Here is a 27,249-nt window from a genome sequence, read left to right as displayed (position 1 = left end):
TGTCCCTCAAGGCTGACAGGTGCAACAGATTGTATTGAAACATTAAGAGTATAACATGTACATATGGTAGCCTGTTTTTTAAATTAATGTTCAGTTGTGAGTGGTGGCCACACCTCCAATATTACCAGCCCTTGGGAGGAGTAGCTAGGAAGATGCTACTCCTTCCGAGGTTACATGGTGTCTCCCTTACTCCGCCTTCTCTTTTTGCTTGGATTTCCTGCCTGGCACTATTCTGTCTGGCTACTGGCCAAATCAGCTTCTTTATTAACCAAGGGTAATAAGACATTCACAGTCTATAGAAGGGCATCCCACATCACGCATGTGCACTGGGGGGAGTGGATGCAAGCACAGGTAACACAGTATGAAGAGGACACTTGTGGGAGTCGACGCTCTCCTTCCACACGTGAGTCACAGGGGTTGAACCCAGGGCGTGTACCTGTACCTGCTAAACCCTGTCACCAGCCTCAGAAACACTTTTCAAAAATTGAATGCCAGCTGTAGTGGTATATGCTGTTAGTCCCAGTACGGAAGCAGGTGGATCTCTTGAGTTGGAGACCAGTCTGGTCTACACAGCAAGCTCCAGGCCAGTTAGAGCTACACAGTGAGATCCTGTAGTATTGTTTCTTTTTCTTTTCTTTTTCTCTTTTTTTTTGTTTTGTTTTTGTTTTTTTGAAAGAGGGTTTCTCTATAGCCTACCCTGGAACTAGCTCTTGTAAACCAGGCTGGTCTTGAACTCACAGAGATCCATCTGCCTCTGCCTCCCGAGTGCTGGGATTAAAGGCATGAAGGCATGAGTCACCCCCACCCAGCTTTTTTATTTTATTTTGAAACAGGGTTTCTCTGTGTAACAACTCTGGCTGTGCAGGAACTCCCTTTGTAGACCAGGCTGGTCTTGAACTCACAGAGATCTGCCTGCCTCTGCCTCCCTAGTGCTGGGATTAAAGGCGTGAGCCACCACTGCCCAGCAGGAGATTTCTGAGTTTGAGGCCAACCTACTCTACAGAGTCTTCCAGGACAGCTAGAGCTACACAGAAAAACTGTCTGGAAAAAAAATTAAAAATAAAATTAGAGATTACTTTTTTATGTGTATGAGAGCATTGCCTGCATTTCTGTGCACTGTGCACTGTGCACAGAGGCCAGAAGATGTCGATTCCCTGGATGAGAGTTAGGACAGTTACCAGCCACCATGTGGATGCTGGGAATTGAAATCAGGTACTCTGAAGAGCAGTCAGTGTTCTTGTTTTATTTTGTTTTCAAGACAGGGTATCTCTGTATAACAGCTCTGGCTGTCCTGGAATTTACTCTGCAGACAAGGTTGTCCTCAAACTCACAGAGATCTGCCTGCCTCTGTCTCCTGAGTTCTGGGATTAAAGCCATGCACCACGACTACCTGGCTTTTTTGTTGTTTTTCTTTTCCCTTGTTTTCCCCTTTTTTGATTTTTCAAGACAAGGTTTCTTTGTAGCTTTGGAGCCTGTCCTGGAACTCTAGACCAGGCTGTCCTAGAACTCACCGAGATCCACCTGCCTCTGACTTCTGAGTGCTGGGATTAAAGGTGAGCACTGCCACACACCCAGCTGTTGTTGTTTTTCCAAACAGGCTCTCGCTACAAAGCCTGGGCTGGGCTCAAACTCCCAATTCTCCTGCCTCCCCTTCCTGAGTGCCAGGATTGCAGGCATGTACCACCATGACCAACTGTATTTCCAAACTACTGCCTGTTTGAATAGGAAAGGTCCCTATGGGCTCATATATTTCAATGCTTGGTCCTTAGGGAGTGGTACTACTTGACAGGGACTAGATGGTGACATTGTTAGAGGAAGTGTGTCACTAGGGGTGGCTTAGGGGCTTCAAATGCTCTAGCCAGGCCCAGTAGCTCTCTCTTCCTGTTGCTTGTCTGTGGATCCTGATGTAGAACTCTCAGCTCCTTCTTCAGCGCCATGTGTCTGCATGCATGCCACCATGCTTCCTGCCATGGTGATAACAATTAAGCCTCGGAACTGTAAGCAAACCCCACTTAAATGGTTTCCTGTATAAGAGTTGCTGTGGTTGTGGCGTCTATTCGCAGCAATAGAACAGTGACTAAGACACTGCCCCAAACAAGTGGGAACTCTTTTTCTCAGTCTCCCAAAGATGATTACCACTTCTTAGACAAAGTGATCCAAACCTATGAAAGAGGATTTTCTCGGGCTCTTACTGTTGTGTGACCATCCTGTGAGAACAGGATAAAGCCACGACTTCACAGTAATGAAGAGAGAACCATGTTCCTATGCTTTTACTCTACTTTCAAATCACAATCCTTGGAGAGGAAGGCACAGGCTGGGGGAAAGCTCAGTAGTAGGGGCTTCACTTAGGCTAGGACTCTGGTACTGATTCCCAGGATTAGCAAACAGGTCCATGCAGCCTGTTCTGCCTCCCGCCCCCGTACATGCCTGCCGCTCATACACAGCCAGGTAAGCTCTTAACCTGGGATCTTATTATTCTTCTGTTGCAAGAATACATTTGGGGCTCCATGGTTAAGAGTTAAGGGTTTTTTCTAAAGGACCTGAATTCAGTTCCCAGTACCCACACTAGGTGACTCACAACTGCTTTAAATTCCAGGGGATCTACTGCCCTCTTTTGGCCTGCACACACAGGTTATGCACACACACATACACACAAACAAACAAAGAGAGAAACAATCTTAAAAACAGAAAGAAACACAGGATGGCATGGAAACACACACAAGCACCTGATCTGTCTGGGGAGGGAAAATGTGTCATTTAGGCTGAGCCCGAGAGACTGGCAGGATAACAAGAGGACAGTGTATGAAGCTGGAGGCCGATAGAAGGGACAGCACCAGCTTGGGCTCCAAGCATCTCCAGGCCTGCCTTCTGCTCTTGTTCTAGTTCCCTTTATGTTGTGCCCAGTTTCAAATACTGTGCTTATTACTGTGGGGAGGCATTGTGACAGACTGTCTTATGTGTACATATGCACCGATCTAAGGACTGCCTACAGTTTTAATGGGGGAGAGGAACAAAGAAAATATCATCCAAGTTTTAGAAATTAAAACCAAAATAAAAACAATTGGTCTTTACTGAAAACATTAACAAAATTAAAACCGGCATACTCGACAAGCACTCTGCCCCCAGCCACATCCCTAGTCTTACTTTTGCATTTTTCACATAGCTTTTAAATGGCTGCACAAAATGTCTGTTAGTAATGAGCATCCCATTTTATCAGAGGTGACAGATGAAGCATCTTCTGCATTCCTTCTTTCCTGATGACAGATAAAGCATCTCCTGCGTGCCTTCTTTCCTGATGATGTCATCCAGAGGTGACAGATGAAGCATCTTCTTCATGCCTTTTTTTCCTGATGATGTCATCTGGATGTGACAGATAAAGCATCTTCTGCGTGCCTTCTTTCCTGAGATTTTCTTAGGTAGATTTCCAGAAGTGTAGTTGGCTTACGGGGCAGGCATAGTTTCAGGGACCTTGAAAGGCATCCTAGGCTCCTGGAAATGTTAGGTTGTACCAATTCCCATTCCCAGAAAAGAAGTGTGGGACACTCTGGGAGCCACAGCAGGGACGACACATGTCAGACAATACGAAGAAGTGCAGGATTTAAAGGAATGCAAATATCTAGGCTCAGACTTATTTCTACCCCTTTAGTTTAAGCTTCTTTCATGAGTGTGCCTCCCACTCCCCAAACCATGCAGTGGCAGGCAGCTGGGCCCATAGACGAAGACAGGAGACTCACAAGCTCAAGGGTGGCCCAGGAAACTTAGCAAGACCCCGAAATGTGAAGGAGTACTTTGCTAGGAAAGTCCTTGCCAAGCACAGGCAAGGCCCTAGGTTCCATGTCTAATACTGCAAAGAAAAAATTTAAACTAAAAACACATGAATAAACTTATAATATATGCTAACTTAATATAGATAACAGATGGGCCTGCCCCAAATAATTGTGTGTGTGTGTGGTGTGTATAATTGTGTGCGTATCACATACATTTTAACATACATGAATGAATGAATCTATGAAAATATTTTAATATATAGACATAAGATATATTCAATATACACATGGAAGTGACTCATCATATGTTTTGGACTTTCTCATTTGTTCATATTTCCCAAGGCGAAAACCTTTTAACCTCAAATACAGACGTCGGAGGCAAACCTGTTACCATGCGCTGCATCAGCATTCACCAGACACTTCTCAATTCAGTTCTCCGCTGGATACAGAGATAAAGACAGACACCTGCCCTAAAGAAGCAGCGTCTCACTGGGAAGCTAGAGACAGGGGGTGGGCTACATGGAGCCATCTGAGCATCAGGCAGGCCACTGGGAACCAAGTACAGCTGTTCCTGGGGAGCTCTTTATTTGCATTGGACAGGAAATGGTTGAGGCCTGGCCTGCCTTACAGGGTGGGAGACAAATCCACCAAGAATTCTTCAGGGAGGGGAAAGTAGTTCTTTTGCAGTGTCAGCCTCTGGAGAGAAAGCCGGGTTCGGGTGCAAAGGAAGAGGCCACCTGGCCACGTTTGTGGAGCACGCACGAGCTGGATGGCCAGCACCTTGCAGAGCCCCTGCTGGACTGGGCTCTGCTCTGTGTTTTTCATGAAGTATCAGCTTCAAACAGACACGGTGGGGCAGGGTCTATCACGACTACCATTTCCACACTGCATTGGACTCACAGCTGGCTCAAGTCTATGTGCTCTGAATCAGTGGGGAAAACCACTGGACACCAGCCTGGTGTGTTCATTTAGAGGGAATGCTATCTCAAGCCACAGTCCGGGGCTAGAGGTGGGGGCAGCTCAGTGATAGAGCACTTGCTTAGCACTGGGGAAGGGTACCCTGGGTTGCTATCAGCTTTTATTTCTAGGTTATTTCAGTGGACAGAATTTGGAAATATCTATGTTTATAATTTGTTTTCTTTGTTTTGAGACTAGACTTTGTCTAGTAGGGCTCAGGTTGGCTTTGAATTTGAGATGTGGTGGAAGCTGGCTTTGAACTCTTGATCTTCCCTGTCCCACCTCCCAGGTGCTGGGATTACAGGCATCTACCATCGTGCCCAGCTGACACGTGCATTTGTAAACAACAGCCTGAGGTGTAGCTAACACAAGAACATACGCGCCTTTAAGGTAAATAACGGATGTGGATCTCTCACCACTGTCAAGACAGTGAACATGGCCCTATAAGTTTCCCTGGGTGCTGCCTAATTCTTTCCATCCTCCTTCCCCTGCTCTTCCTAGCCACTTCTCCTGGCCTTCAGCAGGCCGTTTGTTTGATGAATCAGAATAATCAAATGTATTTATTTCCGTAAGTTTGTAAAATAGTTCACATCATGGACTTTTAGTCCATTCTGAGCTCCCAGGAGAGGCTTTGATAACTGGAGAGGTCTCAGTACTTGTAGGTGTAAGCAAATTGAAAGCCTATTCCAGACACTTAAAAGATTCATTCTTATATTTCTGTTGCTGCACAACCACTTCTGGTACCATCAGCATTCTCCAGAGTAACAGAACTTATAGAATGGATCTTTTTGTTTTTTTCATTTCATTTCATTTTTCTTTTCTTTCTTTCTTTTTTGTTTGTTTCTTTTTTTTTTTTTTTTTTTTTTTTTGAGTTTTCGAGACAGGTTTTCTCTGTAGCTCTTGGAGACCAGGCTGGTCTCAAACTCACAGAGATCCACCTGCCTCTGCCTCCCAAGTGCTGGGATTAAAGGTGTGCGCCACCACCACCAAGCTCAGTTCCCTTCTAATACTTCCTGTTTACTTTTTTTTTTTTTTGAGTCAGGGTCTTGCTATGTTTCGTAATGATGTGTTGAATTGTGTGGTTATTATTTTTTTTAAATATTTATTTATTTATTATGTATACAATATTCTGTGTGTATGCCTGAAGGCCAGAAGAGGGCGCCAGACCTCTTTACAGATGGTTGTGAGCCACCATGTGGTTGCTGGGAATTGAACTCCGGACCTTTGGAAGAGCAGGCAATGCTCTTAACCACTGAGCCATCTCTCCAGCCCCCTTGTGTGGTTATTATTAATAAGTGAATGAAAGAATGCATCAGTAAATGTCTGAATGGATGAGGTGAATCACCTTCTCTCAGCCCTCACTTTGGCTCATGGTAGATGAGCACTTTAATATTCTTTATCCCGTGGACTGAGGAAGACTCAGCATGGCCCTGGCTGCAGCAGAGCTCTCACTGCCATCCGACAACACAGGCAGGCACCACCTCTGCAGTCCGAGCCTATCCTTGGCGTTCATTCCATGGAAGTCGTTGGGTGTCTAAAGAGCATCTCCTGCTTGATTCTGAACATATTGGCGTTGCGCTTGCTGTGGAGGAATGAAAAAGACACAGACATAAATGGCGGGAACTTCTTATGACCAAGACGACAGCAGGCTAGAATCAAGCACCTGGGGGAAGCAGGTCAAAAGGCCAGCAAACAACAGGTGACAGGGACATACATGCCATGAATGTACGAGGACAGGGGGAGATGTATACAACCAAGGAAGAATCTGGGACTGTGGCAATACACAAGAGGAAGAGAATCAAGACAAGCAAATTAAAACAGACAGCTAGGCTTAGCTCTCAGAACAAAAACACCTAGGAATAAGTGAACAGAGGCCTGGCTCGTTGCCAAGAGTGTTGAATGAATCCTACTAGGGACCAATGAAAGTGACCGCATCAGCTCACAGGCTTTGGGGAAGAAGAGGAAGGAACCACCACAGCACCTGATGTTAGACGCGCCGGGGAGAAGGAAGTGCCAAGAGCTGCTGGGAAGTGGGAAAGGGGCACAGCAGTGTCTGACAACAGCTATGCAGAATGTTTGCTTCTTAACTTAAGGAGCATTGCTAGGGCAGGGCACAGTGGCACACATCTGTAATCCAACACTTGGGAGGCTGAGGTAGGAGGCTCTTCAGTTGGGGACACTCTGGAATACTCGGTGAGACCCTATCTCAAACAGTAACATAATGATGATGATGACGATACACTTCCATCACATCTACTTTGCTTGTGTCAGGCACTGTGTTCTGGGCTTTACAAAGAGCTGGCCGATTCATTCTGCACATCAGCCCTGGGCCATAGGTACTATTATCATTCCCATTTTACAGAGAAAGAGCCTGAGAATCAAGATAAGAACCATATAGGGCCGGCGGTGGTGGCGCACGCCTTTAATCCCAGCACTCGGGAGGCAGAGGCAGGAGGATCTCTGTGAGATCGAGACCAGCCTGGTCTACAAGAGCTAGTTCTTGGACAGGCTCCAAAACCACAGAGAAACCCTGTCTTGAAAAACCAAAAAAAAAAAAAAAAAAGAACCATATAGGGTCATAGAACCAGGGGGTTCTGAGGGGGAGCACTTTAAAAGCTCGGTGATTGAAATCGCTGCCTCTCTATTTAGCCCTTAAAAGATGACTGTGTCCAAGCCTGGCCATTGATGTGGGATTTCCCTCAGGGTGCTGTGATTACCATTGATAAATAAAGGAACTGCTTTGGGCCTGTAGCAGAACTATAGGGGAACAGAGCTACGTGTAGAAAACTAAGTTCAATGCTGGGAGTCAGAGAGAAGCCATGGAGCCTCCACAAGAGACAGATACTGGGAACTTTACCCAGTAAGCTACAGCCACATGGTGATACACAGATTAATGGAGATGTGTTAAATTAATATGTAAGAGTTAGCCAATAAGAAGCTAGAGCTAATGGGCCAAGCAGTGAATTAATTAATATGGTTTCTGGGTAATCATTTCAGGGCTAAGTGGCCGGGAACCAACAAGCGGCCTTCTGCTACAGGCCATGGTGGCACATATCTTTAATTCCAGTACTTGGGAGGCAGAGGCAGGCAGATCTCTGTTTCTGGGGCCAGCTTGGTCTACAGAGCAAGTTCTAGGACAGTCAGGGCTACACAGAGAAATCCTGTCTTGAAAAACTGAAGATTCAGAGAGATGACTCTGCCTTGCTTCACCCCACTTCAATTAAAATACCAACTAAAGTTTCCTTTTCTTAGTTTTTTTTTTTTTATTTTATGTGTATGAGTGTTTTGCTGGCCATGTACATATGTGCATCACGTGCATGCCTGGTGCCCTTGGAGGCCAGAAAAGGGTATTTATTCGATTCCCTGGAATTAGAATGGAATTAGATGGTTGTGAGCTGTCCTTTGGGTTCTGAGAATTTAACCCAGGTGCAGGGCCCAGCAAAAAGGAGTCCTTTTGGGTCGAGCCTGGCCAGGACTCCCAGCCAGGCATGCTCCAAGACTTCCTGACCTAAGAGGTAAGGACCACAGAGGTGGCAGCAATGGTTCTCTGACACTTTCGACAGTTGCCACACCTGGACCTTTTCTGTGCGGTAAACCAAAAGGGAAGCTGTTGGCCTGGTTCACACCCGGGGTCTTTCGGCAGCAGTCAGCTGATGCTGGTGTTTTGCTGGTGTTTATACCATCCTTTTGTGTGTGTGCACGGGTGTATGATATTTGGGGGGGACACGTGTGTACTACGGCACATGTGTGTCAGAGGACGACCTTGGGTGTTGGTCCTTGTCATCTACCTTGTTTGAGACCATCTTTTTGCTGTTATTTACAAGATTAGCTAGCCCACAAGCTTCCGGGAGTTCGCCTGCCTCCACTTCCGCTTCCATCTCACTGCAGGAATACTGGGATTACAGGTGCAGGTTGGGCTCCAGAGAGCAGGTCCTCATGACTGTGTGGCAAGGACTTTACTCAGTCAGTGCATATGTGCATGATCCTTTGAAAATTCTGATTTTTTTTGGTTTGTATTTCACAGCACACGGAATATAAATACACACATTTTTCTGAGACCTCCAGAACTGTAAGCTAAATAAATCTTTTTGTCATGAACACTCAGTCTTGTGCGTTTCATTACAGCAACAAAAAGAACTAATTCACCAATTAGATCCCCGTACTTGTTCTTTTAAAATCCTTGGCCTCAGCTTCCTAAGTGCTGCAATTATAACCTCATGCCACCACTTTCTGCTTGTAAACGGTTTCTTTCTTTCTTTCTTTCTTTCTTTCTTTCTTTCTTTCTTTCTTTCTTTTTTTTGTTGTTGTTGTTGTTTGTTTTTCAAGACAGGGTTTCTCTGTGGCTTTTGGAGCTCTTGTAGACCAAACTAGCCTTGAACTCACAGAGATCCGCCTGCCTTTGCCTCCCCAGTGCTGGGATTAAAGGCGAGTGCCACCACTGCCAGGCTGTAAATGGCTTCTTAATTAGCAATATGTTATCAAGGACTAGTTTCTGAAATATTTTTCTGAGCCAAGCTTGAGAAAGTCTGTGGATTCCTGATTGGGAGGTATATACAGGTACCAAGTTCAGACAAGGATTTGCAGGACCCTTTACAAGTTCCCCCCCCCCCCCCACCTGCCACTGGGTTTCTGAAAGCCAAATTTAATAAGTGACATACCCTTGCTGACCATCTTCCAGCACTTCCCATAACAGAATGTAAAGGACTTCATAAAAACCTCGCTTGTCCAGAGACAGCCTAAGAGTCCCTGACGTCCTGCCCACACCCTGCCCCCACCTCCTTCCATGTGGTGCCCCGCCTCCATCCTGAGCTTTTCCCCACCCCTTGCTCTGCCCGCCTCCCAGGCAGTGGTCCCTACATCTGAGTCTTCACCTCTGGCTCTGCTCTCCTAGCTTCTGCCTCTTTCACATCCCTGCCTCCTTCTGCCGGCAAATTCTGTCACCTGTGCCAGACAGTCACATCACTTCTGCACGGCTCCTGGAGCCCTGCTCCATCTTCCCAGGTGCTGTGGGCATTTAATTTGCTGATCTATTTGCTGCCCTTCACTCTTCACTGCTTGTCAGCTGGGGCTGTGGGGACCTACTGCTGGATTCCCACAGGCGCCTATGGCAGCCGGCTGTAACCTGTGTCTGTGTTTGGGAACCCGTGACTAGTCCCTACCCTCAGGAAAGTTTAACTTTCATATGTGGTCATGTTTGTGCTGGGCTTATTTTCTCAATGTTCAGCACAGGGTAAACCATTGGTAAATGGAGCTGCCATTTTCATCCGACAATGTAGCACTATTATGACAATACTTCAAACAGCGAGGGGAAGCAAAATATCTGAAAAGATGCAGTGGACCTGCACGGAGTTCCCCTGCCAGGTAGGTCTCTCGGGCAAACCCTGAGAGAGCTAGGCTGGAGGGTAGGTACTTCCTAGTCCCTTCTTCCCACTGTTGGCCCACCTCACCTGGAACTGGAAGGAGGTCCGATTCTGTAGGGGCTTTGTAGGCCCAGGGAGTAGTTATCGAGACTTACTAATGAGAAAGGGGACTGGAAACCCCTCCATTTCTCTTCCGCCTCTTTCTGTTTCTTCCTGTGTGGAAGCAAAATGGATGTCAATAAAACTAGCTCAGAAATTCAGTGTGGTTTCTCGGGAAGCAGCTCTCCTGGCACCTTGAAACACATGGGAAGTTACATGAGTTGGCAAGGCTGGCAAAGGGAAAGGAAAGTAGAGCCAACACAAGGCCACTCCCCCTCATTAATCTTCCAGCAGCAGCTTGAGGTCCAAGACTGAACGAGACTCTGGGAAATAGGGGTTATTTAAATGCAGGGCACCTGCTCCACAGTGTTTCCAGAAAGCAGCCGGCCAGGCATCAGCCCACAGAGAAAGACTCTTCCCTCCCCAGCACAGAATGGTCCTGAGAAAAGGTGGCTTGCTTCCCTGTCACATGAAGGGAGGAGCCCCAGCCATCAGGGTTGGCTCCTATGGGCTTTTTGGAGCTTCCCCAAAGAAGCCGGAGAAGACGCCTCAGGGAGATGGAAGCAGCTTCAGGTCAGAAGAAAAGCGTAGGGTGTGTGGGGGAAGCAGCTTCAGGTCAGAAGAAAAGCGTAGGGTGTGTGGAGGATGTCTGCGCAATCCAGCGAGGGGTGGAAATATTGCATGGGAGGATGAGGATGCTGTCTCATACTGCCTTCTTAATCTCTTCCACCGCTGGAAGATTACAGTTATTATTTCGTATTTTATCACATTCTCAATAAATAACCATCAGTATGTGGTTTTCTATTTGTGTTTGTTGGTTTGTTTGTTTTGTTTTGTTTTGTTTTGTTTTTTGAGACAGGGTCTCACTACGTAGCCCTGGCTGTCTGGGAACTTACTCTGTAGCCTTGCTGGCCTCAAACTCACACAGACCTGCCTGCCTCTGAATGCTGGGATTAAAGGTGTGCACATTTTTTTTTATCAGTGCAGGGGTCACATTTCAGGGAACACGTTATACACGAGTGGCTCTCAGGGGTGAGCATGTACACAGCTTTCTTGGCTCTCACCCTTGATGAGGCCGTGGGTGAGTGTGACCATGTTACTATTATTTAGACCTTGTAGCTTTCATTTTGTAAAATTTATGTCTTTCAGGATATATTCAAACAAAACCTTTTATGACGCAGGGATGGCAGCCCCCTCCTACTGTAGGCTTCCGGAGGTTCCTCTCCAACCAACAGACACACGAAAGCTGTGAAACGACTGACCACTGGGGCTGGAGGGATGGGCAAGCAGTTAAGGTCACTGGCTGCTCTTCCAGAGGACCTGGGTTCAGTTCCCAGTACTCACAACTGTCTCTAACTCTCGTTCTAGGGTCTCTGCTATCTTCTTCTGACATCTTGAGCTCCTGCATGAATGGGATACCTACGTCTGCATGCAGTCACACATAGAATTAATTTCTTTTAAATCCCTTAACATCCCCATCCTATTCTGGGAGCATAGGTCTCAAGAAAAAGCTGTGGCAGGAAGGTGGGGATGGAGAAAGGCGTTGTGATGAATGATGAGGAGCAGGAGAGGTGGTGAGCAGGTAGACGAGCAGGCGAGAGATGCCAGCTGGCAGAAAGACTGGAAAACCCTCCTGATCGTGGCTACCAGTGACAAAACAGAGCTCGTGGGAGAAGAGCCCCAGGACCCTGGGTCATAGAAGGTGGCGGTGCGTGAGTGACCCCAAATGACATCTGAGGCTCCTGACTCTCTAGTCCACCTCTACCCTCAGAATTAGCCCTTTTCCTTCCTTAATAAATCATCTCTATTACAATCTATCCACCCCTGGGCCAGTTCTCTATTCTGAGACACGAGACTGGGGAAAGCTCAGCGGGTGCCCTTCGAACCCAGACAGACACCTGCACACCTGCCCCACCTGGTGAGAATTCTCCCATTTCACACTGGACATTTTCTAAGGCTTCTGTTTGAACAAACCTTGAGAGAAACGTCGTTTCTCGGTGGAGGGTTCCTTTGGATTTCTTGTCAAGCAAGTCATCAATCAGAAAGGAGGGCGAGAGAAAGGCATGGTTGGCCCTTTTTCTTTCTGCTGCTTTTTGATCGATAATATTCACCTCCCTGGGGGATAAGATGACAAAAGACATATATTGAAAAGAATTAGTCAGTGTCATCTTTTCTTTTTCTTTCCTTCTTTCTTCTCTCTCTTTCCTGAGACAGGGTTTCTCTGTGTAGCTTTGGCTGTCCTGGAACTCATTCTGTAGCCCAGGCTGGTCTCAAACTCACAGTGATCACCCTGCTTCTGCCTCCTGAGCGCTAGGATTAAAGGTGTGCGCCACCACCGTCCGGCTGCAATGCGATCTTGTCAGATAAACATCTACATTAGTCTGCCAGGAAACAGCTAACCACATAGGGGTCACCACATCCCACATACAGACCACACGGGTTTTATGATAGATATAAAGTGAAACCACAGAAGAAATAAGGGCTCCACCATCTTAAAAGCAGCCTCGTCTACGCATAGTTTCAGAAGGAAGCTGGATTCACTGGGCCTCTGCTGCCTGCTGTGTGACCCCGGGGAAATGACTTTACTTCGCCATGTTAGTGTGCTAGTGTGTTCACAGAGCTCCCTAGATTTGTGGTGAGGCCAAATGTTCAACAGTGCCAGGTACACAGGAAATGCTCGGAAAGTGTTGGCAGCTGCTGCTACTGGAAGCTTTCGCTAGAGTGTGTTCACAGGGCACATAATGGCTTTGCTGAACTGGGTAACCCTCGGCTGACTTCCGAAATGCAAGTAAACAATTACTTGACGAAGATCACACTATGAGTATTCAAAGTCAACAAAAGAGCCATTCGTATATGTTTATGTGAGTTAAGATGTTGTCACAAGGGGCTGTATCGATGGCTCAGCAGTTAAGAGCACAGCTTACTCTTAGAGAAGACCCACACCCAATACTCAGCACCCATATGGCAGACAGCTCACAACCTTATCAGTATTCCAATTCCAGGAGATTCAACAACCTCTTTTGACTTCTATGTAGGTACCAGGCATTAAGGTGGTACACATACACGCAGAAATGCAAGACACACACATAAAATAAATTGACATGGATAATAAGACAGAGTCTGCTCAACATCAGAGCCAATGCTCTGGACCTGTGTTCTATTAGAGAAACAAGTAGTAATGTCCCTAAAGCATCCTAGCCCGCCTACGAGTCATCTTCCGCATGGCCACTTTCATTCCAGCTCTGGCCGTCATTTAAAAAACAAAGCAGAACACCATTTTGCTATTTAGATATTCAGGGGTCTAGGGACATACCCTGTGTGGTAAAGTGCTAGCTGTGAGAGCCTTAGGACATGAACATAGCTCCAGCATACGTGTAAAAGCCATGTGAGATGTGCCTGCATTCCCAGTGCTGGAGAGGCAGAGACAGGAGAGTCCCTGGAGCTCGCTCAGATTCAGTGGGAGACCCTGTGTCAGAAGTCAGATGGCAAGAGGGTTGGAGAGATGGCTCAGAGGTCAAAAGCCAGAGACTCATAAATTGGGGATCAAAACCAGGTGGATTTCTGGGCTTGCTGCCATAGGCTTAGCAAAGGGAACACAGCATGAGAGACGCCCTCTCCTAGCAATATGCACATCCCAGGCCAGGTCTATCCAGAGCCCAGTTAGGCTCCAAGTTAGGAGGCTTCTGCCTCTCAGTTTTTCGAGTGCTGGGATTACCGGCATACACTGTGATGTCAGCTTTTAACTAAAGAGCTTTTTCTTCGTGAGCGTGTGTGTGTGTGTGTGTGTGTGTGTGTGTGTGTGTACATAGGCTCCTACTCTGTAATTCATAACTTGAGGTAATTTTGCCTCAGCCATCCTGAATGCTAGACTTACAACTGACAGCCACCACCACACACAGTGGGGAAACACACACATACACACACATTCTAAAGAAGGGAGCTAGGCTCTGTCAATGAGCTGTTTCTCATCCGGCTGAGCACAGGAAGGCTGACTGTATTCAGTGAAGGCAGAGAGCAAGCTAGCAGCCCCACCGCACTGCAGCTAAACCCTGCTGGCCGCTGCAGTGGACAAGTGTCCACGCCCACACCCTCCACACCCTCCTACCTCTCGAAGTTCTCCTGCAGCTCCGTCAGGTAGTTGTTAAAATAGGTCCACTCATTCTCGTGCAGCTGATACAGCCGCTTGAGCTTTCTCTTTCGAGTCTCCATGTTCTTCATGACCAGTAAGATGATGTCAGCGTAGGTCATGGCAGAGTCAGTGGATTCTGCTGTCAAGGAAAGGCCCACTGTATTGCCCCCACACACACACTGTTAGTGGCTGAGACCCATGCTTAAAAGAAAAACAAAAAACAAAAAACAAAAAACAAACAAACAGAGGGCTGGAGAGATGGCTCAGTGGTTAAGAGCATTGCCTGCTCTTCCAAAGGTCCTGAGTTCAATTCCCAGCAACCACATGGTGGCTCACAACCATCTGAAATGTGATCTGATGCCCTCTTCTGGCCTGCAGGTAGACACACAGACAGAATATTGTATACATAATAAATAAATAAAATATTTAAAAAAACAAACAAAAAACAAACAAACAAACAAACCCAAACACCAAACCAGAAAACGAGATGAGTGTCTCGTGCAGCTGGCTGCAGATGGAGCGGGGAAGGACAGTGTAGACTGCACAAAGGACAATGTTGGGTGCTCTGGTGTTCTGGAGGGAGTGACCTGAGGTTGGCTAGGGCTAGCCTGGGAATGAAGAGAGCTGTCCTGTCTGTGGTCAGGCAGTGTCCACCTTGTCATAAGGCCCCCCTTTGGCCCTGTCCATGGTAGGGAGGCAGAAAGTACTTCCTTAGATGTCTAAAGAAGGAGGACAGCAGCACCCACTGCTGGGCAGTGCAGCGCTGTTTCCAGAGGGTTCCCCAGCATCACCGGTTCTTTGCAGCTGCAGGCCACCAGTTTAGTTCCGAGCCCAGCTGAATAGTCTGGACTTGGAGTCTGCCATCACAACGATAAAGGGGAGGGGACTCCAATATCCCTCCTTGGAGGCCTGATGACTCCTCTCTTGTTTTCTGGCTTGGCATTTGGGTTTGTTTGTTTGTTTGTTTTTTAAGATAGTCTTACTGTGTAGACCAGGCTGGCCTTGAGCTCACAGACATCCACCCACCTTTGCCTCCTTGAGTGCTGGGAGTAAAGGTGTGCACATCAAGCCCAGCTGGATTTCGGTTTTTTGAAACAGGATGCAACTATGTCTCAAGTTAATATCTAGCCTCCTGCCCCTCCCTTGAGTGCTGGCAGTATAGGTGCATACCTTCACACTCAGTTTCATCGTCCATTTCAAGTCTAATGCTGAAGAGGCCCCTCTTTCAGTTAGGTGTGGTGAGGCACACCGGTAATCCTAGCACTCGGAAAATAGAGTTAGGAGGATCAAGTTCGAGGACACAGGGAGTCCCAGGCCAGCCAGAGTTGCAGGTTACACCGAATCAAACCACACCTCTCTCCTCTGCTGCACTCCAGCCCCTGGTTAGAACCTCAGCTGCATTTGTGACAAGCTTTGGAACCTCTGCTGTCACTCTCTGTGTCTCCATTTATCTATCTATGAAAGGGGATAACAGCCAGGTCTGGTGATTTACACCTGTAATCTCAGCAATCACGAGGCTGAGGCAGGAGGATTGCCCTGAGTTTGAGACCAGCCTCAGCTATATGGTCAGACCCTAACTTAAGAACCTCTCAAAAAGATCACCCTTCCTTTAGAGGATGGTGACAACAGCAATGGCATTTAGTGCCAACTACACACCACCCAGTCACAACACCGCTAGCTCGGTGGGACGTCTCCACTTAGGGAGCTTGGAGGGTGACTAGCCAGCCAGCTGCTGCCTCAGGAGCCACAGTGACCTAAAGGACAGGGTGATGCTGGGACAGTTTGGATTGTGTTGTTTAGTGACAGCTGTCACCATCCTTCAGAAATCTGTGTCATGGTCTACAGGCAGAAGAGGAAAAGGTCTTCTGCTGCCCTCCTGCCCATGAGCCTGGAGTACCAGCTCTGTGCTGAGCACCCTCTACTGCTCTGGGAATCAATCTGCAAAAGTGCCCCTGAAGCTGGGTGTGGCGGCACAAGTCTTAAATCCCAGCACTCAGGAGGCAGAGGCAAGCAGATCTCTGTGAGTTCAAGACCAGCCTGGTCTACATACACAGTAAGTTCCAGGCCAGCCAGGACTACACAGACAGACTTTGTCTTAGAAAACAAACAGCACTCCTGAGGTGGAAACCCTTATTCTGATTTTACAGATGAAAAAAGTGATGCCCACAGAGAAACCGGGATGTTTCCAAGGTCACTTGGCTGGCTAGTGTAGCATTAGTTCCAGAGTCTGGAGCTATTTGAACAAACAGCGCAAACTGATTCCCAGTAGAACTCATGCTCTAGCCCCAAGGCATGTTGTGAGGGCTCAAAATACCAACGCATGCTGTACCTGTTTCCCACGAGCTGAGCTTTTTACCGGCTCCAAATGGAGCTGGGAAGGAGGAGGTTAGATGAAACTCTCACATGGATGCCAAAACTGATGGGCCATACACTCTTGGACCAGTGAGCATCTAGCTATGGTACCTAAGTTCATGCTGAAAGATGAAAATGCATGCCTAGGGTCTACTGGCCAGCACCCAAGGTCTAGACTTGAGACTCACCTTAGCACACAAGCAAGACTCTACCCCTGAAGCACATACCATGGCTGCTCCTACCAAGTACACACTGTGTGCCAGGTTACGCACAAAAGCCTGGATGCTTCCCCTCAAGCCCCGCTTCTGCAAAGAGGTGGCAGGAGTCTGGTGAAAAGGATATGGGACGACATTGGTCTTTTCTCTCCTGCTGACCAGCACATCCTGGCCATTCTGCTGCAGCTTGGAGTAGTTGAGGAAGAAGTACACGATTAGCGGGCTCTTCCCATAAAGGTTGAATTGGTTTGAAGTCAGCTTGGGGCTTTTGCAGGCATGGTGGGACTGGGGGAAAAGGAAGGAAAGGATATTGTCACGTGTGATGCAGAGTGTCATCAACTTAACAGGAATTAGAGTCACTCAAGGAACAAGTCTCCAGACATAAAAATGAGGGATTATTTAGCTTCTGGGCATATCTGTGAGGGAGTATCTTGACTGATCAAATTGGAAGATCCATCTTCCCTGTGGGTGGAGCTATTCCTGTCTGGCTTGGAGAACATGAGCTTAGAGCTAGCATCCATGGCGCTCTGCTTCCTGAGTGTGAACACAATGTGGCCACCTACCTCAGGTCCCTGCTGCTGTCCCCTCCCCATTTCCATGGTCTGTACCATGAGTCCAAACAAAGCCTCTCTCCCTTAGCTTGTTCTTCTCCGGGCATCTTATCACAGCAGTAGGAACAGCAATGGACATGCCATGTTTCCAGCATCCATGCCTCTGGCCCAGCAACTCCAGCTTAAGACGCCTCCTCAGGGAAGGCCAACACAAAGGAAAGGTTCTGCATGCAATAACAAAGAGCCGTGTCCCTTGTCAGAAATAACTGGACAATGCGCAACACAGGCTTAGGGGCAAGTGAATTCCAACTGTATGCTTTTCTTGTGAATCTAATGTATGTGTTTTGTTCTAGTAATTCCATTTCTCTAAGTTTTTCCTCCATGGTCACTTGTACATGTGAGGCAACACACACACACACACATAATTTAACAAAAACTTTAAAGACTGATTTTTTCACCAATGGCAAAGATTATCATTGTAATTAATATGCAGGCTGTCACAAAAAGGAGCTTAGCGGAGCGGTGCACATAGTCAGCAGTTGGCAGGTTAAGGCAGGCAGATAAGCAGTTCAAAGCCAGCTTGGGAGACAATGAGACCTATTAATTGAGGGGTAGGGGAAGCCAGGAAGTAGTGGCACACATCTTTAATCCCAGCAAGAGGCAGGTGGATCTCTGAGTTCAAGGCCAACCTGGTCTACAAAGTGAGTTTCAGGACAGCCAGGGCTATACAGAGAGACCCTGTCTCAAAAAACGAAAACAAACAAACAAACAACAACAACAAGAAGACAGGTGGTGGCGGAGCTGGGTGGCAGCAGATGCTACCAGCTTTTGACTTCTTTTGGCAACCCAGCCCTCTCACGTCAGGCAAGCGCTCCACCTCAATACACCCTGGTCTGGAAATGTTGTGCTTCTTTTTTCTTTTTTTCTTTTTTCCTTCCTTCCTTTTTTTTTCTTTTTGTTGTTGTTGTTTTGTATTCCAAAACAGGGTTTCTCTGTATAACAGCTGTGCCTGGTGGTAAGCTTGCATAGGCTGGTGAGATCTGAACCCACTGAAAAGGTGTATTTATTTCTATAACAGAGAGAAGGAAGCAGAAGCAAGCTCACAGCTCTCTTCCTGTTATGCATGGGGGGGTCTGAGTTAAAGTAGAAAAAAATATTATTTATGCCTTCAGAGAACAAGGTCTGACTCTAGCTCGGGATAGCCTAGAACTTGCTACATAGCTCAGGCTGGCTAGAATGCTTAGCAATCCTCCCAAGTCAGCCTCCTAAGTGCTGGGATTACAGGTGTGAGCTACCATACCTGGCTCCAGCAGGGAATTTAAATACAGACAAAACACTCTGACAATGGGTGTCTTCTTGACCCAGGAATCATCCTTAGGAGATCTACAGGCAACATCTGGGCTGTAATCAGAAATGCCCCTACTCTTACGTGCCATTTGCGTAAGATGAAGATGCTTTGGCCATCCATGGCTCCTTTAACTCAACTCTGCTCTAAGCCGGAGATGCTCAGCAGTTAAGGACGTCTGCTGCTCTTCCTGAGGATATGAGTTTGGTTCCCAGTGACCACGTCGGGTGACTCACAAGGGCCTGTAACTCCAGCTCCAGGGGCTCAGACACCCTCTTCTGGCCTCTGAGGACACCTGCACTCACATATATACATACTCACATGCACACTATATGTACACACACACACACACACAAATTAAAAACAATAAAATAGACCTTAAATTTCCAATCATATGCTCACCTCTTTCAGATACAAACTCATCCATGCTCTGGCTTCCGATATCCTCTTGACTTGCTGCGTGGCTTTCCGGGAGAACAGGGTTGATGTTGGCTGATCTGTCAATGTGATACAGCAAAAAAGTGATTGTGAGTATTTACCCAGGGAAAAGGGCGTCTGGGGTGGGTCTCGGTTTCCCACTAGAGCGGAAGTGCCCTTGCATGGTGGGATTGGTGCAAGGCGACAGTCCTCTGGAATTGCAGGGGACCCAGATGTCTCCATTTGCTCTACAGCCAGACAAACAGCCATAGGCCATAATGGCCCATCTCTCTGTCCACAGATAATCACTGAACACCCACTCCAAACCAGGTTCATGCTGGGTACTAGAAATGGATTACCTTCAAGGACCTCCTAGTTTACTGAGGAAAAAAAAGGCATGACGTGTAAATAACAAGAGCCACACTAACCCAGGCGCCATGATAAAGTATCTATAAAAACCGTGTGGTCACAGAATAAGGACTGTCCCAAAGTTTTTAAAATGCCATGCAGGAACAGAATGAGCATTGGGTCTACAATACAAAAAAAAAAATCTTCTGCACAAAACTCTGCATTCCTGTAGGAGGTTAGCAGAGAATTGCTTGAAGACATCAGGTCACTGAAAACAGACCACTGGAAAGGCTCCAGAGCTCTCGATGGTAGCACTGGGAGGCAGAGAACAGTGGAACCAAGTCACCAACACACCAAGATGATGTGGGATTCCCCTCTGAATGTTATGAATAGTTTTATTACCATTGGTTTATAAAGAAGCTGCTTTGGCCTACAGCAGGGCAGAATATAGCTAGGTTGGGAAAACTAAACTGAATGCAGGGAAAAAGAAGGCAGAGTAAGGTAAAGGACACCTAGCTGCCCAAGAAGCAAGATGTGTGGTAACAAACCATGAGCCTTGTGATAAAATATAAAATAATGGAAATGGGTTGATTTAAGATGTAAGAGCTAGTTAGAAATATGCCCGAGTGGTTGGCCAAGCAGTGCTGTAATTAATATAGTTTCTATGTGATTATTCGGGTCTGGGCAGCCAGTAAACAAAAGTGCAGGCTCCGTTTACATCAAGAGAAAAAGTAGCATTAGTCTAGGGTGGGGACATAGCTCAGTGGTAGAAAGCTTGACCAACATGCACAAGACCATGGGTTCAGCCCCCAGCAGCAGGAAGGAAGAAAAATGTCTTAGGCTAGAGAAATGGTTCATAGGTTAATAACACATGTTGCTCTTCCTTAGGACCGGAGTTCAGTTCCCAGCATCTACATCGGGAAGCTCACAATGGTGGCCTTTAACTCAGCTCCAGGGGATCTGGTGCCCTGTTCTGGCCTTCAAGGATACCCAAAAACCCGTGGCATACACTTACAAAAATGTACATATATGCACATAATGCTGAATAAATATAAAAATAAACCCAGGGCTGTAGAGATGACTCAGCAGTTATGAGTACTTATTGCCCTTGCAGAGAACCTGGGTTTGGTTCCGAGCACCCACATGGCTGCTCACAGCTGTCTGTAATTCTAATTCCAGGGGGTCCAATACTTTTCTGGCCTCCCTGAGTACCATGGTGCACATGCATACATGTAGGCAAAACATGCGCATGCATAAATTAATAAATAAAATCTTAATAAAAGGAAGGAAGGAAAGAAAGAATCAAAGAAACAAAGGAAGAAAGAAACAAAGAAAGAAAGAAACAAAGAAAGAAGAAGAAAGTAAGTTGGGTGGTGATAGCACACATCTGATGTGGAGGTCCACTCTATGTGCTGTGATTATCATTAATGAATAAAGAAACTGCTTTGGACCTATAGCAAGGCAGAACTTAGGTAGGCAGAGAAAGCTAGACTGAATGCTGGGAGAAAAAAGAAACTATACCCATAGTCCCAAATATTGTTTATAAATCTTTCTTTATATTTAAAGGGGGACATGCTATAGAGATGAATAATTTGCTTTGGTATAGCTCTTGATTTATTGATACAAATTTAAGGGGCTGGAAAGATGGCTCAGTGGTTAAAAGCATTGCCTGCTCTTCCAAAGGTCATGAGTTCAATTCCCAGCAACCACATGGTGGCTCACAACCATCTGTAATGGGGTCTGGTGCCCTCTTCTGACCAGCAGGCATACACACAGACAGAATATTGTATACATAATAAATAAATAAATATTTTTTAAAAAAACAAATTTAAGGTAAATTTTGTTATACCATATATGTATATTTCTGCCCTTGATTAAGGTATTGTGTTTGTGTAGTTCTTTTTAAAATGCAATGTATAATTAAGTAATATAAGTTAATAGATAGTCATCTATAATAGTCAAGATTGTAGTCATGTTAGTTAGGTTTTCTAGATATATTTCAGTTAGTTAGGTATCCTTCAAATCTTTCAGAGACCTTCAGAATATGGCATTTAAATGTTTTAAAAATTTTCATGACAGTGAGACACATCTGCTCCTAGCAGCACCAATCTACTTCAAGAAGAAGATGGGCATTGAAGAGGCTCATTATGGAGTTCATTAGATGAACTGGACATGCAGAATCCACAGAGAAATGAACTTGCCTAAAGGTGAGACAGTCTTTTGGGGTTCCTGCTTCATGAAAGAGTCTGCTAGACATTCTGCAGGACACAGAAGAAAGTGACTGACAAACTGCCAATATAGGCAGAACTGTCTTTGAAATTTCCTGCTTCATGGAAAAGTCTGCTGGATACTATGGGCCATAGATAGATGCCCCAATGGTACAGAAGAACTCTGGGTGACTGTCCAGGCAGTGAGATGTCTCTGTCAATTCTAGAGTTTTGGAAATTGCTTACAATATACTTCCTGTTTACTTAGGTAATATATCCTTCTGGAGTCTTTGATGGAGTTGAAGAATTTATAATTATAGTTTTCCTTAGTTATGGTAAAAGATAAAGTAGATATAAATATTGTAACTGTAATTCTTTTGTTGTTGTTGTTGTTGTTTGTTTGGGTTTTTTTGGTTTTTCGAGACAGGGTTTTTCTGTGGCTTTGGAGCCTGTCCTGGAACTAGCTCTTGTAGTCCAGGCTGGCCTCGAACTCACAAAGATCCACCTGCCTCTGCCTCCCAAGTGCTGGGATTAAAGACGTGCGCCACCACGGCCCAGCTGTAATTCTTATTTGATACCTGTTTTGTTATATGTAATTTTACTATGTTAAAGTTAAAACCTTTCTTTTTATTTAAACAGAAAAGGGGAGGTGATGTGAGAGTCCCCTCTGTGTGCTGTGTTTGCCATTAATGAATAGAGAAACTGCTTTGGACCTATAGTAAGGCAGAACTTAGGTAGACAGGGAAAGCTAGACTGAATTCTGGGAGAAAGAAGGGCGGAGTCAAGAGATGCCATGGAGCCACCACCGGAGATAGACATGATGAAACTTTGCTGGTAAACCACAACCTCATGGTGATATACAGAGTAATAAAAATGGGTTAATTTAAGATGTAAGAAGAGTTAGTCAATAAGAAGCTAGAGCTAATGGGCCAAGCAGTGTTTTAATCAATACAGTTTCTGTGTGGTTATTTTGGGTCTAAGCTAGCTGGGCTGCTGGGAAGAACAAGTGGCCTCCTTCCAACATGCACCTTTAATCCCAGCCCTGGGGAGGGGGGGTGCAGAGGCAGGTGGATCTCTGTGAGTTCGAGGCCAGCCTGGTCTATAAAGCAAGTTCCAGGACAAGCTCCAAAGGTACACAGGGGAACTCTGTCTTGAAAACAGAGTGGGCAGGGAGCCCAATTACCCTAGAGTTTGACAACTTGCCAGATAAGAAGCAAGAAATCCAGCACAATTAACCACATCTGTGGGAAGGCTGATAACAGTTCATCCCGTTTCCTGTGCGGGCACTTTCTGTTCAAACAGCAGTTAAGGCCTGAATGTCTATGGCCCTGGATAGAGGGCCTCATTCCTTTCTCTAGAGATGGCATGGAGTCTTGACAAAACTTAACTTGGTTTACTGGGAACATATCCTTGCCAAGGGTGGCACATGAGTTTATCCCAGAACTTGGGTGGCAAAATAAACTGAACTCCAAGGATGCAGGGCCTGACATAATGAACAGGGTTGGGAGCCCTGGCACTCTTGACACTTGAGTTGAGGGCTCTGTCGTGGGAATGTCTTACGCACTGGGGTGCTTATCTGACTGAAACAACAAAGCACCCTCTCCTAGCCACTGCTTGGTGCCAGGGCCCGGGTCAAACCCAAGGGCAAAGCAAAATGTGCTCTGATGGATCCACGCAGCAGGGTTTCAGGGGCAAGAACGGAGAAGCAAGCCAGCCTTGCCCTCCGCCGCAGCCTGCTTACCTTTCCTTTGTTGACATTGTGAGCTGTCCTCTGCGGTCAGCTTTCTTGATAAGATTTTCTCATGGATCGCAGGTAAACTAGAAGACTTCAGGAGAGCATTATTTTAAATAAATAAAGTTAGCAAAACTGGTATGAGAGAAATACTTGCACTTTGGCTCTACCTCATCCTTCTCAGTAAAGTGAGAAGAGCTTTCTGGCCCAGCTTCAGGACCACGACAGAGGGAAGTGGGTCAGAGGGGAAAGCGCAAAAGATGATGTGGAGTGGGTGTCAGGCAGTAGTGGGATGTCACTCAGCTGCTAAAGATCTGGAGCGGTAACTGAATATCTTTGCTCCCTGGAGCTCCTTCAAGATGAAGCCAGCTGCCACATGCAATGTTCACTGTGGCTCCCGGACATGGCCACTTCTAAGCAGTCTGGCAGAGCATGGCCTCCACTAACGTTTCTTTGAGTAACTACTGTGGTATCTGCTGCTTGCCAACCACGGAAGAAACCTTGTCCCTGCCTTGAAGCACTCCCAGATAAGCAGGAGGCTTTCCTAACAGTGGCTCAAGCTAGAATCTGCTCTCCCACAGAGTCGTGCTAAGGCTCAGGAGTCTTGACTTCTCCCACCTTTGGGTTTCACTCTAAGGAGACTGTCCTTAGGGACCAAGATGACGGCCAGAGCTCCAGGCGCCATCTTCACACTCCAGGAGGCTGGCTAGGGAAGGAAACGGGAAGGATCCCATAAACCGCCAGATGCAGGACTGTGGCCATGGACTTGTACAAGGGCAGCAAATATCCTAAGTGTGACAACAAATGGTGGGGAGGAGCCTTGAATCACAGCTGATGTGGGGTACAACGGTGGGAAGGGCTGAGGGAGAGGAGCCTGAATCACTGCTGATGCGGGGTACAAATTAATACAACTTTTATGAAAATTATTAAAGCTAGAACTACCATATGACCCTCACTCCTAGGCAGACACCCGAACAACTGCACACCTGCCACACAAACACCTTTACTGTTGCTCTATTCACTTCAGCGGGGAAATGGAAGCTGCTCAGCTGTCCAGCGATACATGAATGAACAATGGAAATCTGGTCTATCCTCTCATTTCCAGGAACTGAACAGTCCACATCCTCAGATTTAATTCCTGCCTCAACTTCCCTCACTTACAAAGCTCTGTATTCTCTGTTCCCCAAGTAGCTCTATCTCTTTTCCTTCCCTCCCTCCTTCCCTCCATCCCTCTCTCCCTTCCTCCCTCCTGGCTCAGGCCTTTGTACAAGCTGTTCCTACCTCCTGGAAGGCTCTCCATTCATCCGGTTCCTTCTCCCAATAGCCCCTTGGGCTCTCAGCTCACAGGCACCTGCTGGGTGCCTTCTGTCACGTGCACCCTCTTCCTCTCCACACCCCAGGTAAAGACTCACACTGCTCTCCTCTCTGCACCCCCTCCCATGCCTCACAGCTGCCCGAGACATCAGACAGAATAAGCAATGAGAGGAACTGGTGTTTTGGACTCTGGTGCCCAGGAGGACTGCGGACAGGAGCAAGCGCTTCCTGAAAGATACAGAGAACACCCAGGACAGCCAGGCCCTCAAGAACACTGTTTTTGAGACAGAACCTCACAGTGGCCTGGAGCTCAATGATTGTACTAACTGACTGTCCAGTGATTGCTGGCCAGGGATCTGTCTGCCTCTGCGTCCCCAGCACTTAGGTGACAGGCACACACCACCACACCCAGTCTTTCTACACGGGTTCTGGGGATTGAACTCAGGTCTTCAGGTTTTTATCAACACTTTATCAATAGAGCCATCTTCCAGCTCAAACTCCTCTTTATAGATGCTGCCTTCTGCCATATTTAAAACTCATTAAAGGGGGGGGCTGGAGAGATGGCTCAGTGGTTAAGATCATTGCCTGCCCTCCCAAAGGTCCTGAGTTCAATTCCCGGCAACCACATGGTGGCTCACAACCATCTGTAATGAGGTCTGGTGCCCTCTTCTGGCCTACAGAAATACACACAGACAGAATATTGTATACATAATAAATAAATATTAAAAAAAACTCATTAAAGGGACGGGAGACTTGACTGAGTCTTTGACGGGTTTCTGGGAGCCCTGATTTATAACTAAGTCACAGAAAAGCGGATCCACTACAGGTCCTCGGTGCGTGAGCGAGACAAGGGCAGATGGCAAGTCGGTCTTAGAGAAAGCACGGGTTGGTATCCTGAATTCTGGACTCTCAGAGAGTCAGCTGCCACTGAAATGTATGTTCTGAATGCAGCCAGCTGCACTCACTGAGCAGATGGGGACTGTCTGCTCATGGTGAGAGGCTCTATCGCCAGTACATCCAAATACTCCCTCTGTCCTGGTTTGCCATTCAAATTTCAGCTGCTTTCAAGGTTCCAGGTTTTGATTATTTCTATTTCCAGGACAGAAGATGGGAACTCTCAGCTGGGTTCTTGCAATAAATGTCAGAAGGCTTTCTGTGTTTCAGTACAAAGAAACCTATTTGTTTTGGGCACAGTGACTGGCAGTGCCCAAACACTGACAGTTGGCCTCAGCCACGCCTGTTCTGCCTGTGCTTGGGGCAGGAGTGATAGAGATCTCCATCGCATGCTAAGCACAGGGCCCAGAGCTTACAAAGGGTGACCGTTATAAAGACATCCTATGGAGTGCCTTCTTGGTGGCAGGCCTACCTTTGATGATAAAGGAGTCCAGACAGTGACAGGAGACAACCCCTCTCTCATAAAGTTTACATACTAGCAGAGGGAGAAGTTCAACCAACAAAAAAACCCTCAGTGAGAATGGGAGACCGTTACAAGAGGCACATGGAGTATGGAGGTGGGTTGCATCATCTCTGTGCTGAGGCCCAGGTAGTAAACACATGGCATATAACCTGGCATCAAGCCTCATGCGGTGTCCAATATGGGCACTCGGTCATCAGGAAAAGGCATGTTGACCTAGAGCTTCAAGATCAGTGTGGACATGGCCATGGTCAGAGGGATGCCCAGAGCACACGGATGCTCAGAAAGAAAGGGGATTGAGCTTGCTTCATCAGGAGCATCCTCTAGAGGGGGCCAAGAAAAACAGCTCTGAGCATGGGACTGAAGGGGATCAGCAGCCACTGTAAGCTGCATCTATGGTGCTGTAGCAGAATGTTTGCCTAGCAGGGTCTAGATTCCACTCTCAGGAGGGGATGGGGAGAGAAGGGGAGAAGAAGAGGGTGGGGGGAGACACAGACAGAGATGAAGGAATGAGACCCAGATGTGAGCCTGGAGCCATGAGCCTACACATCTGGGGGTCAACCTGGACTCAAAGGCTGGGTCTGCTCCTCTCACGTTTCCATGGTTGTCCCCCATACTCCTTCCATAAGTGGATAATCTGGAGCCTAACAGACCCCCCTCTGAGCAAATGGAGTAGAACAGGTCAGAGATATGCCTTCCATAGACGGCCAAGGTGCTCCAGGAAACCCAGGGTTGTAGCAGCTTCGGGGGCCCTGTGTAGTTCAGGGTCCAGGTCTGTGTTCTCTGCTTACCGGAAGGCGATAGAATTTCTTGTTTTTGTTCTGTTCTGCCTTCTGCGTGGAGGTTTTCTTAAAAGTGAAGAGGGAGAACTGTCTTCCTAGGAGACAGAAAAGCTGTTCTGTGGTATCTGGCCACTGTAGGTGAGCTCGTGGGAAAATTGTCTGTATTCTGTCAATCATATTTTAAATAAATGCTGATTGGCCAGGCAGGAAGTATAGGCGGGTCAACAGACAGAAAGTAGGGGCAGGGTGATGAAAACAGG

At 46.8% G+C, this 27,249-nt stretch overlaps 1 protein-coding gene across 2 annotated transcripts in view; it reads right to left on the bottom strand.

The window, feature by feature from the left end:
* Positions 1-5,688: 5,688 nt before the first annotated feature.
* Fam227a (family with sequence similarity 227 member A) overlaps positions 5,689-27,249 on the bottom strand; it is a 40,802-nt gene continuing 19,241 nt past the window's right edge. For both annotated transcript variants that reach the window (XM_050165773.1, XM_050165775.1), the window contains exons 8-15: positions 26,999-27,084; positions 23,489-23,573; positions 19,178-19,272; positions 17,008-17,164; positions 14,289-14,442; positions 12,158-12,298; positions 10,172-10,297; positions 5,689-6,306 (exon numbers count right to left, since the gene is read on the bottom strand). In XM_050165773.1, the coding sequence (XP_050021730.1) occupies positions 6,234-6,306; positions 10,172-10,297; positions 12,158-12,298; positions 14,289-14,442; positions 17,008-17,164; positions 19,178-19,272; positions 23,489-23,573; positions 26,999-27,084 (917 nt within the window). In that variant the 3' untranslated portion in view covers positions 5,689-6,233. The remainder of the gene's footprint in view (positions 6,307-10,171; positions 10,298-12,157; positions 12,299-14,288; positions 14,443-17,007; positions 17,165-19,177; positions 19,273-23,488; positions 23,574-26,998; positions 27,085-27,249) is intronic.

The sequence above is a fragment of the Alexandromys fortis genome, unplaced genomic scaffold (assembly GCF_014885135.2).
Source record: "Alexandromys fortis isolate MF-2015 unplaced genomic scaffold, M_Fortis_MF-2015_v1.1 scaffold_157, whole genome shotgun sequence".
Taxonomy (NCBI): Eukaryota; Metazoa; Chordata; class Mammalia; order Rodentia; family Cricetidae; genus Alexandromys; species Alexandromys fortis.
This window is presented reverse-complemented; position numbering and strand designations above follow the sequence as displayed.